We start from the raw sequence: 13,702 nt of genomic DNA on the forward strand, positions 1-13,702 counted from the left end.
TTGACTTCTTTATCCTTAAAAAAAATGTGCTTTTTCTGCAGGGATGGTACACAACAATGCCTGGTGTGTGTAGCAAGACAGTGGGGATGCAAAGAGAAAAGCTAAGGCCTTTCTCTAAGTGATTCTGGTCTTCAGCACTCTCATTCCTGAAAGGAATTAATATTTTTAAGGCAAAAGGATTTCTCCAGCTGGGACTATGGTAACCATGGCTGCATTCCTTTCAAACATTTTCAGCCTTGCTTTATCCAGTTATCAAATGCTTTCCACCACCTTGGCAACTGCCTCAGCAGCAAAACACAAAGTCTCTCCTTAAAAGCAGTACAGCCACCCCCTTCAGCACTTGGACTTGGCAATTTATAACATTTTGGTTCTACCAAAATTAATAATTATTTCTCCTGCTGAATTTTCACAACTATCTGATGTAATAGTTTATAGCCTATCACACCAGAGCCTTGGCAGAGATTTTGTTACTTTATTTACATGACCATACCAAAAACCTTTTGCTGCAACAAATCTAAAACAACACGTAAGTTTTTTAGACTCCTTAGTATACAAAACTTGGTAACCATTCCTATGTGCATCTGTGAGAAGCAACTTGTAAAAATTGCATTAAGAGAATAAAAACTAAACTAACAATTTCTTTTCTGAGAAAGTGATAGCCTGGTTCACATTTTAACATAAAAAATATTACTACAAACTGTAAAGTTTTCTTCAAGTTCACCCCTTGTTCCAGCAAAGGAGATAAACAGAAAAACATGTTTTGTAAGCTGGTCCAGCCTATCAAATGGGCTATAAAAGAGTCCTTTTCTCTAAGGAAAAGACTGTGGTCAGAGCTTCACATTTTCTTCCAGAAATTTGAGGTGACGAGCCTTGGCGCTGTAACTCACGTACTTGTCTCCCATGTGCTCCCGCAGCTGCAGCTGTTCAGAACACACACACAACTTACTGACAGGGAAAAGCAGCAGAACCACCAAAATACAGAAATACCAAAGCACTCAACTGAAAGCAGAATATGAAACTTGGCAATGTAGGTGAGAGGGAAGAAAAATTAAAGTCTTTGTTGTCTGAAGGCAAGAGAGTTCCAAATTTCACACAACAATTTAAAATATAAATCAGATCTTCACAGGTTACAAATTAAATACTGCATGGGTAGGACAGAAAATTACAACATACTTAGGCTCTTGCCTGCCCATGACTACATAAAGAGTTTTTGGAATCAAGGTTTACTGTGTATCGATAGGGTAAAGACCCTGCTCATTTATTTAGATTTATAAAGCAATTAAACAATTAAATTAGGAAATACCTCTCTTTTCACTTCATCATCATCTTCCATGATTCTGTACACCTTCTCCAGAAGTTTCACTCCCAATCCTTGCACCACATCAGATCTTAGGATTTCAACCATTCTCCTAATCTTGTCAGGAACTGATAACATACCTATTAAAAATAAAATACAATTAAAAATCAGTACAGTAGCAATTACTTTCACAGAATCACAGACTATTATGAGTTGGAAGGGACCCACAAGGATCATCGAGTCCAACTCTTAAGTCAATGGCCCACACATGAACCCATGACCTTGGTATTATTACAACCAAGTTTTAACCAACTGAGCTAAAGTATAGACAATTTTCATACTCTGCAGAAGAAGAATATAGGATGACTGTAGGTATTACCAGAGAATTCCAGAGTAACAGACCTGAAGGAATCTCCTCAATGTTTAATTCCTCTGATTTATCAGGTGTTTTTCCATGCAAAATCAAAGTGTCTCGGTATTTCTTATGGAGTTTAAACTCTGCGGCTTGAGCTGAGGTTACAGAGTTCTCCTTAGAGTCCATTTTCAGCGTCCAAGTCATCAGCTGCACCAAGTCATTCATTTCATTCCCAGTGCTTTTCCTGGGAGAGATGATGTAAACCAGTCAGCACTTGTGATGCAACTTCCACCCTGCATTCTGAGGACCTCCAGTAAGTTCAGTGAGGTCCCAGGATGAATTCCATGTTCAATTACTACTTGTGGTGTAGTTTCATCACTAGGAACACCAGTAATATTCCATCTAACAACAGCTCAGAGCCCTGCAAAAATCCACAGGCCTGCTGGCTGCTGCCAACTCTGCAGATGCACCTCCAGAACACAGCAAATGACTTCTTTTGAGAAGCTGCTTACACTGACAAAATCAGAAATAAATTCAGCCTCATTCACAGTGCAAAGGAAGCACATTGGCATCTTTTAACTCATGCTGTTAGTGCACCCCGACAGTGCTAGTCCTCTGATGCTGGAAGACTGGTTTCCTGTGAAGCTACAGCTGACAAAAACCAAAGGTACAGAATCCTCTGTCCCAGAAAGTTCAGCATGGAAAGTGTGTGGTCACAGGAAGCCCACAGTTAAATGGAGTTTTTTTCCTTAATCACCACATACTTCTTCAATCATTCACTAAGTAAAGTGTGAAAACCATTTATTTTCCACTTCAAGGTGTAATACAGCAATGAAAACTCTTGCACAGCATTAAACAAAACATACCTCTCCTTGGAATCACCATCAGACTTGTCCGTAGAGCTTGTGGAAGAGCTCAACTCGTCATCAGACAGGCAATGGGGTTCTCTCTTTTTCTAAGTGAGGGAATAAAGTAATTTAGCAATATGGTAATGAATTACTGTTCCTGTGTGGAAGGAACATTTTTAACAAGCATGTTCTTAAAGACTCCTCCTGATAATGTTTAAAAGGTATAACCTTAGGTTTTAAAAACAATATAATACCCAGGCCATCATCAACATACTTTATGAAATGCATATGTGACTATCGTGACATCTCAGTCATAAACCCCTGCAAATGCTTCACCAAGTGTCCCTATTAATTAAATCATGTATCCCTGTCAGGTCTTTGCCAACTATATTATACAGGCATCACCCTCAACCCATCTATTGGTCTTTAGGACACATTAAATAATAATAATAATTCAATAAATTTTGAAAGCTCTCAGCATTCCTTGGGATTTGAACCACTTGTTAACCACTTGCACAGCACAATGAGCAAAAGCATCACCAGCACATGCACACGCAGCTAGTCTGTAACCACCTCTAACTTCAGTTTGTGATTGCACACATGGTTTTGCATTTAGTTAACAGTTCTGAGCACACACATGTAGGTAAAACATGCAGAACACTTCCCATGCAAGTGCTGGGCTGAGAAAATTTGAATTTCAGACTCAAATTTCTTCACTGTTACTCTTCTGCATTTATTTATAACTACAGATTAAAAAATAAAAATGTTCAACACCATGAACAAAGCAAAATTAGATGTATCGGGTAGTGTGTTGTTAATAGAAATTTAAAGCAGATCTGTAACCAAAGCATAGTTCAGGATGAACTTTTTCCCTTCCAAAATAAAATAAATTCTGCAATTTAGAGAGCCCATAGCAATTAGCAAGAGATCCCTAGTTTTCATTCCTGCAAAGTGGAATGAAAATACACAGGAAGCCTGGAATGTTAAACTGATCTAGCCAAACAAAGTGGGTTAGAGATCTGTACTCCACCCCAGGGCTTCCAAAGGAGGGAACTCTTACTGACTGAGAGTTTCTTCCACACTGATTTTTTTTTTAAAATATCACCTCCTTCCCAAGTCATGCCTTCATTTAAACATCTGGAAGGCAGATGACTTCAGTTTACCTGAGAAATACTGGGATCTGATGAGGACCGAGCAGCTTTAACACAGTTTTCCATGTGTGGTTTTGCTTCAGCGACTGCACCATTTGATGACTCCCTCGCTGCAGTCACTGGAAGGATGACATTGTCACAGTATGTACAACTTAGCCATGTGTATTTTGATTTAGTCTCATGCTCATGCAAGAAAAAGTCTATCACCTGGCAGAAGACAGGCAGGTAGGTAGGTATTCTAAGGGAAAACATTGAAGCTTCTGTCTGAAAGGTGAACATTCTGTGTTTCATGTACATTTCAAAGGCAAGTTATCACCACAGAACACATCTGAATGTAACTAAGCAGCAGAAAGATAAGGGCACGTTAATTTTTATTGCACACAGAACTAGGCCCTTAGTGCATCTTCCTGAAGATGGCAGTGAAGAACAAACAAATTATGATTTATTCACAAAGAAGGCATTAGCCTACTTATATATACAATGTTAACATGCAAACATAAAAGTTACCAGAGGGGAACATCTCCCGGGACTGTTTCAGCCTCCTTCGCTCTCTTGCTGACAAGGGCCGCTCCTTCAAAGGAAGTTAATTTGCTATTAATTTGCAATCACCACAATGGCTTTTGTTATCTGATCACTCATAAAGCAAAAACTCCTTTTCAACTGACACAGAGGACAGAGCTGCTAGAATAGACCTTCTGATCATCTAACAAAGGCTAAATTATCTAATATGAAACGGTCTTGTTCAATGAGACTGGTCTGCACTCTGCCCTCCAACGCTCAGCAAGGCAGGGGCTTACCCTGCACTGAGCAGGTGCCTGACAGGCCTCCATGAGGCAGGAAGATACTGCACGTTTCTTTGCTCACTGTGCACACACTCAGAGAACAAACTGCTCAGAAGGAACGAGACAAAACCAGACAGAGTATCCAGCACTAACCAGTGGAATGGCAGCTGGGGTGGCTTTGGCACCATTTACAGGCTCAGGGGCTCCATCACGGTGCTGCTCTGCACATCTCTGAGCTGACCTTGTGCTCACATCAGCAGGAACAGGCAGAGGGCGAGGAGAAACTGTTCTGGGCTTGACAGAGAAGAGAGCAAGAATTTATATATATTTTTTATCAAAAGTTTAACAACTCTGCAGTCTAGAAGACATTCTGTTGCATGGCAAAGCTGGATGCCAGAGGTTTCAAATCCTACTGTAACCTCTGCACACCTCCCAAGTTCATCCTTTCCTCTCCACTGCTCTGCTTTGCATCCATTTCCCTTGCCTCCATCCCATCTTGTCCCCCTCCTCCCAGACTATTTTTCAGCCATGGCCTTTTCAACCACAGTCCCCGCCCTCAAACAGCAAAACCCACGAGAAAAACAGGGTATCAGTCACCAATGACCCTCTTTATCCCTGTATAGCCAGTGCCTTTCACCAGGGAAACCCCCCTGCTCAGTGTGGAAGCTTTGACAGGAACCCTACCCTATGTGCATGCCAAGAATTTTTACAAATAGGACACAGGAGTCTTAAAGGAAAGAGGAGAATTCTTTTTCAAGTATCTGCACCTTCTCTGAGCAGCCTTCAGCCAGCTCTCTTCTCTTCTGCTGCTGCTGCCGTGACAGGGAGGGTTCACTGACAGAGCTCTGAGGCTCCAAATGGAAGGTTTTTCCCTGAGCATCTCCCAGAGCTCCAGGACTGACATCATCCTAAGAAGTAAAAGCATTTTTAAAAAATGTAGACATACTACTTCCAGATTTACACATACACACTTAAAAAACCCCCCAAACCCCAACAAAACAGGCCACTTGACTATTTGGGTTGCAACCACCTTCACACAGCACAGGTACAACCACAACAAACTCTTACTTGAGATTGTTAGAAAAACCCCTTCTGCACCAGCATTTCTAAGCCACTAAACCTTCAAGGAAGGACACTTACCTGAATTACAACAGGAACAAAGGGTCCTAGCAGCTCCTCAGTAGAATCCAAGCTCTACAACAAATAATGATTTCTCATAAGTGTCTATGAAAATCACAATGCAGACCAAAATGCAGTGAAAAGACAATCACCACCAATTAGCTCCCCACCCAAATCAGGATAAACTTGAGATTAGCCAAGCCTATTTAGAACACAGAACTAAGAAATTACAAAACAATTCTTACCCTCTTTTGAGTTGGAAAGAAAATTGTTGTTCTCTGTAAAAACAGAATTTCCATCACCTGGATGGAAAGCCCAAAACTACTTCACCTCTTTGCCTTTGCAACTCTGAAGCCAAGACTCCTAATTGCTTAAGAATCTCAGTAATTGCATCAGCACCATCCTACTCAGACAGAAAAACATATGCAGCAGCACTCTAAATTTTAAAGCTGGCCATTAGTGAAACCTATTTCAAAGTCTATTTTAAATAAGCATAAATGCATTACCAGGTCAGTCTGCTTTTGGACTTTTGACAGAGGCTGCAGGAGTTTCAAAGTGTCATCATCATCATCTTTTACAGCATTAACAGAAGACTGCTGAGCCTCAACATTTTCAGCTTTAATAGCTTGCTTTGCTCTTTGCTGTAGTCCATCTTCCTTAATTGGTGGGATATTAGATGTTATTTTAGAATGGCCTGGAACATTTAAATGCTTTGCTTTATAGTTCTCTGGGATCTGCTCTCTGCCACACTTCTCACTCCCACACTTCAGCCTTTCAGAGGGCAGGATATCAATGGTCACTTCACTAATTGTAGCTATGGAGCCTCCCAGGTTGTTCAGATCATTATTGCTTGGGTTTCTTTCCACCTCAGCAATTGGTTTCTCTGAGGGACAAAATGTGTTGGCTTTATGTTTGATGATGGAACCTTCTTCATTCTAAAATTAAAAGGAAAAGAAAAAAAAATAATTACTTTTCGGGTAATACACAAATATGAAAGAATTCTCCAAGACCCTGAGGAGAATCAAGAACATACCAGATAAAGAAACTGCAAGGAAATTATGATCAATTACAGATTGAGAACCTCAAAAAAGCCAACACCCACCTTTTTAAAGAGATATAGACTGGATTTGCAAATTACCTGTTTCAGGCACTGATTTATACACATGGAGTATAAACTTTTCACCAGATCATGAAAGGAAAGTTGTACTCACTTGGCTCTTCCTTAAGGAAAGAGCCAACAGGCACCAAGTTTAAGATGTACTACATCACATAAATTCAGTATTTCAACATTTAAAACTCAGACCCAGAACAACAGACTCATTACAGAAAATAAAAAACATGCACAAGATTAACCATTACAAAAGAATCATTCTGAACACTGGAAAGAATTTCAACAATAAGAAATGTCCTTTGTAACTGTAATTAGTTTTTAAATACATGTTTTTGATTGGAAAAAAATTATTACCACTTATCATGAGCTATTTAAAAAATTATTTGACCCCAAATACCTCATAAGTAATTCACACAGTGACCCAAAAATGAAAAACAGGTGTTGTTTAGTTAACATCTTATAATTAAAGACATTGCAGTTACTTCCACTGATCCACACAGATGATAATTTACTTCCATCTTGCCTAAACACAACTCCTTCCTTAATATGCATTTTACAAATTCATAGGAATCAGATCTATATTCTTACAAATGGTGAAGGCTCTTCTTATAAAACTGAGTTTTTTCTTTAGAAAAAGCAAGAGGGATTTGGTTTCTCTTGGGTTTTGTTACTGTTGTTGTTTTATTGTTTGGGTTTTTTTTTAAAGGAAAAAATAATATGTCTCACAGCTTTGCATTTCCTGGCTTGCTCAGAGCAGTGGGTTTGGTGTGTAACGTCCCTGCTGTGAGATTCATTCTTTGCTGAGATGACAGAACAAGGATCTTCAGGTTTAGAATTCACCGTTTTCTTCTGATTTCTTGCTGCTTTCCTGTGAAGAAAATCAATGTTGTTCATTCAATCACCATCAACAAGGTCATCAGACATTTCTTTAGATTATACTAATTAAAAGAAATCCACTTCACTACACAGCTTTCATACAAAGAGTATCAGATACTGGGCTTTTTCAATAGACTGCAGACAACATCCTCATTTTAATTTCTAGAAAAGAAGCTTAAAAACACCCCTCAGACTCTGCCGGCAACGTACACATGTTCTGCAGAGCACCAAGGTCAGTCCTATCTGGGAGCAGTAACAGAACTGACTAAACCTGACAAACAATTATATCAGTCTGTATCAAGAGGAACTTGGTTTTGCAACCCCCCAGATGATAAATGGCCTCACAGAACTTTTGTATTCTTAACTATTGCACAGTTTTACTCTGCATTTGCAGAAAAAAACCTGGTTTCCACTCAAGCTCCCTCCTGTTTATCAAAGAAGCTCAAGTGTTCATGTGCTTTGTAGCTATGTAACAAAACTTATTCATCCCTCTACCAAAAAAACCCAGAAAAAGCTGTAAAACAAAGACAGCAGAAACATGACTGTTTTGCACAGAATCACTCAAATGAGAATATCTTACGCCTTTGTGGCTTCCAGAAACAAAGAAATTTGCTGCTTGATGTATGGCTGTCGCAGGATGCTCTTCACACTTGGTCGTTCCTCAGGCCTTTTACTGAGCATTGTTTGTATTATCACTACCAGCTCTGGGCTGTAATCCTTTGGCATGGGTGGCAGCTGTGAAAGCAAAGGGAAGCCTGATATTATTCAGCTTCTGATTTACGCAGGACAGTTATGTTCAGCTACAGACTTTGAACAAAAAATAAACCCATTCTTCAAGTGCTCAGTCATCCAAGGGCTTACTGTCAAACAGAATACAGAGGGTGCTGGTGGGTGCTGGTGAGTGGTGTCCCCAGGGGTCAGTGTTGGGTCCAGTCCTGTTTAACATCTTTATCGATGATTTAGATGAGGGGATTGAGTCCATCATCAGCAAATTTTCTGATGACACCAAGTTGGAAGGGAGTGTTGACCTGCTGGAAGGCAGGAGGGCTCTGCAGAGGGATCTGGATAGACTGGAGAGTTGGGCTGATTCCAATGGGATGAAGTTCAATAAGGCCAAGTGCAGGTCCTGCACTTTGGCCACAACAACCCCCTGCAGCACTCCAGGCTGCGCACAGAGTGGCTGGAGAGCAACCAGGCAGAAAGGGACCTGGGGGGACTGAGGGACAGGAAGCTCAACAGGAGCCAACAGTGTGCCCAGGTGGCCAAGAAGGCCAATGGGATCCTGGCCTGGATCAAAACTAGCGTGGCCAGCAGGACCAGGGCAGTGACCCTTCCCCTGTACTCTGCCTTGGGGAGGCCACACCTTGAGTGTTGTGTTCAGTTCTGGGCCCCTCAGTTCAGGAAAGAGATTGAGGGGCTGGAGCGGGGCCAGAGAAGAGCAACGAGGCTGGAGAAGGGACTGGAGCACAAGTGCTGTGGGGAGAGGCTGAGGGAGCTGAGGGTGTTTAGCCTGGAGAAGAGGAGGCTCAGAGGTGACCTCAGCACTGTCTAGAACTGCCTGAAGGGAAGTTCTGGCCAGGTGGGGGTTGGTCTCTTCTCCCAGGCACTCAGCAATAGGACAAGGGGGCACGGGCTCAAGCTCTGCCAGGGGAAATTGAAGTTGGAGATCAGAAAAAACTTCTTTGCAGAGAGAGTGCTCAGGCATTGGAATGGGCTGCCCAGAGAGGGGGTGGATTCCCCATCCCTGGAGGTTTTTCAACTGAGATTGGCCGTGGCACTGAGTGTCATGATCTGGTAAAGGGAGTGGAGTTGGACCAAGGGTTGGACTTGATGATCTCGGAGGTCTTTTCCAACCTAATCGATTCTATGATTCTATGAATTCCAAGTGTTTATCTCAGAACTGTTCGTAATTTTCTATTATTATCAGCAAATTTCTGTAAATAGGCTTAAAAATGTATATAAAATAAATCCATTTTAATTTTATCATATGATAAAGCAAGACAGATACTTAAATAAGCTAATCTTACCTAACAGGAAAATGGCACCACATGGACAGGAATTCAATTTTTTACACAATGTTTAAACCAGAAGAAAATTAAGAAAGTAATCTCAGGACTTTGGGAATTAATCAATATAAAAATTATACAAAAGGATGACAAGAAACTCCAGCAAATGAGTGACTCCCTTGGTCTGATATTACATCACACCCCCCCATGAAACAGCCTTACAACATAAGGGTAACATGCAAGGCATTTTTAACTCCATGCAATATTTCTGACTAGAAAGGATAATCTCAAGCTCTAGACAGAAAAATCAAGCACATACAGAAGTCCTTTATGTCAAAAGCCTTTACCTTGCCCTCGATAATCCGATACAGCAGGGAGTTCATGTCCTTGGCGTTGAAGGCGTGTTTCAGTGTAGCCATCTCGTACACACAGCAGCCCAATGCCCAGACATCAGACTGAGAAAAGGGGAAAAAAGAACTTTTAGGAACTTTCTGTAAGTTTTATCTCCAGACTTAGTCATCTGCTTTCAAAGAAAAATACTATTAAACTAATTAAGACCAAACTCCACTGCAAACCTTTGGCTTCAGTCTCTCTCTTTTCTTCTTCTCTCTTATTTTAAATTTTGATCAGCTGAAGTACTGTCTTCTGAATACCATTATTTTTTCCCCAAAAGAAGTGTAGAAATTAGCTATTTGTAGAAGGGTTTGCTTTTATTCTTTTTTAATACAGTATCAATTGTAACTGGTAAAGGTAAATATTTTGATTTTCTACTGGAACAACAGTTTCCCCTCAGCTCTTGCTCACTGCAGACACTCATGTTTATGGTGTGTGTGTTTGCAGAAAAAGCTGAACAAGGAACACATGTATTTTATTCTGTTATATTTTATTAACAGTAGCACTGCTTATTCCTCTCCTTAAAGTTTCCTTTTTTTTTAATGCTGTTGTTATGCCTAATACAAACTTTTGAGCATAAAGTCTCCTGTCTGATAAATAATAAATTTAGAATATGCATCTAACACAGCCTGATATTCTGCTGTGAGAGGCACAGGCAGCCTGTTGAATAAATGGGCTGTGATAACTTATCACGTGCTATGAATTCCCAAACACAGTTCCAGAAATAAAACTTCCCACAAACCTCTCCCTTACTTTTTTGTTTGGTCTGTGGGAACATTAAAAAGAGCTGGAAGCAACAAAAAAAAATTAAACCCATAAATAAGACTGCAATGTTCTCAGACAAACAAAATCAGGTGACCAACAAAACATCATCACACTCTACCTTGTGGTTGTAGGGTTTGTTGGAGAAGAGTTCAGGGCTCATGTAGTAGGGGGTGCCTATGAGAGTGCTGGCCATGTCATACTGGTTTTCCAACACTCTGGCTATTCCCAGGTCACCCACTTTGATTATGTTTGTTCTTGTTAGGAAAATATTCTGCGTTTTCAGATCTCTGTGCAGAATGTGCTTTTCGTGTAAATACTGGAGGGAAAAAAAGAACACGCAGAGTTAATTAGTCCTAATTGGTTCTACATTGAAAGGTAAAACCTCATCACACAAGTCAAAGAGGTAAAACACAAAAGCAGAAGAGACACATAAATCACTCTCAAGGTCAGGGGTGCCTCTGCTAAGACAGTTTTTTTTAATTAACACTAAGAATGACTGACACAGGCACAGGTCCAAAACTTGGCACTGCTTTACCCAAATCTCCCCGTGTGGCTCTTGTAAGTCAGCACAGAAGAAGAAATAAAAATGAAAAGACTCAAAAACTCACTTTCTGCTGCTTCCATTTCTTGACAATCTAAAGTGTAAAATTTCAGTGGAAATTACAATGTGAGCTTTGTGTAAACAGGAAAATCAGTCATAATAAACAAGAACAGGCAGTACTGAAGATTTGTGTGTGTTTGATCACAACAGCCAACTTTTGATAGAACTTTCTGTCTAATCTTACTCTTTAGTGTTAAAATTCATATCCAGTCTTTCTTGCTATAAAAACTGCCTTTAAAGCTTACTAACCTCCAATTACTAAATTTCAACAGAGTAAGGTAAGATTTAATAGAAATTATGAACCAGGAGTCTAAATTTATTATTATAAACACCAGTAAAACCACTGAACACAAAATGCTTCAAATAATCTGCCATTTTTTCCCCAAAAAAACCTAAATTTTGTAAATTTAACCTAAACTTTCAAATCACACAAGCACTTCAGCCTAGACCTGCAGACAGCCTGGAGGTCACCACTGCCTACTGTGCTATAGAGGTATGGACATAAAATAATGTCAGCAATTCCTTACTCCAAACAGTCGAGTTCACTGCAATGGCCTGAGAGCATTTTTAATACACTAATAACCACTGCATTTAGATGCAAACAAGGAATTCAAACACTGCAGCCCAGATGGAATTTTTAAATGCAGAAAGAGCCAAATTAAGTTTGCACCTGAAGGTGACACAGTTATATTTTATTTTACCTGCAGTGCCATGGCAATCTGTACAAACCACTCCACCACCTGAGTCTCAGGCAGGAGTTTGCCCTTCTGCTCCTTGAGCTTGTGGTAGAGATCCCCTCCCTCACAGAAGGCCATGACAATGTACAGGTGGCCATCCTGCCCCTGCCAGGACTCTCTGTAGGTGACGATGTTGGGGTGTCTGAGCTGGGACAGCAGCTGTGCCTCCTGCTCCGCTGCTCTCCGCTCACGGCTGGACACGTTCCGCAGGTTCAGCTTCTTGATGACATACTGGAAGAGAAATTAGTCCACATTATTCCATGTGGAGACTGCAGTTAACAGTTATGCACCTGACACCAGGTGATGGTCACAGCTACACCTGGACACCAGGTGATGGTCCCAGTCCTCTCCTGACACCAGGTGATGGTCCCAGCCACACCTGGACACCAGGTGATGGTCCCAGTGCCTCCCTGACACCAGGTGACAGTCACAGCCACATCTGACATCAGGTGACAGTCACAGCCACACCTGGACACCAGGTGACAGTCACAACCACACCTGGACACCAGGTGATGGTCCCAGTCCTCTCCTGACACCAGGTGACAGTCACAGCCACACCTGACACCAGGTGACAGTCACAGCCACACCCCACACGAGGCCACGTCCCTGCCCGTGCCCGGGGCTGTTGCCAGTGCCACAAGCCGAGCAGGGCACAGCCTGTGCCGGTCACTGCCCACCCCGGCCCGCGGCCCTCTCAGCCCGGCCCAGCCCAGCCTCGGCCGTTCCCCTCAGGCCGCGCCGCGCCGCCCCTCGCTACCTGCTTGCGGTCGTGGCGGTGCCGCGCCAGGCTCACCTCCCCGTAGCTGCCCTTGCCCACAGCCCGGAGCAGGCAGTACCCGGCCAGGGCCAGGGCCATCCCGCCGCTGCCGCCGGGCCGCGCCCGCTGCCATAGAGATGGGCCCGGCCGCGGCCATGGCGGCCCCGCGCAGCCGCACTGCGCGCCCGGCGCGGCGCCGCCATCTTGGAAGCGGGCGCGGCGGCCATGTTGTGATCGGGCAGTGAGGGAGCCTTTTGAGGATCCACTTGTACTTTCCCTTCTAAGACACGAGGGTCAAAATCCAAAATTCGGTATCTGATATTTTTCAGAGCAGTGCCACTTAGCCACAGCCTGCAAACAGGGGAAAGGCACAGATCTTGTTAATGAGACAAAATCAAATCAAAAGCCAGAGATCTGACTGACAGTGACACAGATCCTGAAGGGCCCACTCACTTCCCTACCCACAAACACACATCTGGGATGTGATCTGTGCCTGGTGCTGTCCTGTGTGGCTGCAGGGACAGGCAGCACACCTGGGACACGTGAAAGGTACAAGGTTGCTGCTTATTTTATTAGAAACACACAGTCCTGTATCACAGGTCCTTCACTAAAACCATCAGTGTGGACAGAGGTGGGTAAAAATAAAAGGATCAAAGAACAATCTACAAAAACAGAGAAACTTGATTGCCAGCATTTGAATGACTTGATGAAATGCAGAAGTAACTTTTACAACCCTTCCTCCAACGAACTCCAACCCCACTGGTTGGATACGATCCCACTGGAAAAGGTGGCTGTTTTCCTTCTCTGATACTCTGCCAGAAGGGAATGGCTGTAGGACTCCCCACAGCAGCCTTGCCAAAGACAAAATAATACAGCTTAAAATTCGGCTGTGTTGGTGCTAGTG

At 42.3% G+C, this 13,702-nt stretch overlaps 1 protein-coding gene across 2 annotated transcripts; it reads right to left on the reverse strand.

Moving 5' to 3' along the window:
• Positions 1–456: 456 nt before the first annotated feature.
• Positions 457–12,962, reverse strand: NEK4 (NIMA related kinase 4). 2 transcript variants are annotated; one of them, XM_071550545.1, is made up of 16 exons: positions 12,835–12,962; positions 12,006–12,272; positions 10,822–11,019; positions 9,893–10,000; positions 8,120–8,274; positions 7,390–7,531; positions 6,059–6,487; positions 5,574–5,627; positions 5,201–5,341; positions 4,587–4,727; positions 4,159–4,222; positions 3,664–3,770; positions 2,519–2,607; positions 1,700–1,896; positions 1,304–1,437; positions 457–920 (listed from the first exon to the last, which is right to left on the reverse strand). In XM_071550545.1, the coding sequence occupies exons 1-16, from the start codon at positions 12,895–12,897 to the stop codon at positions 828–830; spliced, it is 2,382 nt and encodes a 793-aa protein (XP_071406646.1). In that variant the 5' UTR covers positions 12,898–12,962; the 3' UTR covers positions 457–827. The 2 variants fall into 2 exon arrangements, with proteins under 2 accessions (XP_071406646.1, XP_071406645.1); XM_071550544.1 differs by having other exon boundaries at positions 12,799–12,962.
• Between the last annotated feature and the right edge of the window lie 740 nt (positions 12,963–13,702).

The sequence above is a fragment of the Pithys albifrons genome, chromosome 3, assembly GCF_047495875.1.
Source record: "Pithys albifrons albifrons isolate INPA30051 chromosome 3, PitAlb_v1, whole genome shotgun sequence".
Taxonomy (NCBI): domain Eukaryota; kingdom Metazoa; phylum Chordata; class Aves; order Passeriformes; family Thamnophilidae; genus Pithys; species Pithys albifrons.

Coding starts and splice junctions, on each gene's coding strand:
- NEK4 (XM_071550544.1), bottom strand. CDS start 12,897: ATGGCCCTGGCCCTGGCCGGGTACTGCCTGCTCCGGGCTGTGGGCAAG. Junction 8,275..9,892: donor ATCGGATTATCGAGGGCAAG/GTAAAGGCTTTT, acceptor TTGCTTTCACAG/CTGCCACCCATGCCAAAGGA. Junction 5,628..6,058: donor TCCAAAAGCAGACTGACCTG/GTAATGCATTTA, acceptor TATTTGTTGTAG/AGCTTGGATTCTACTGAGGA.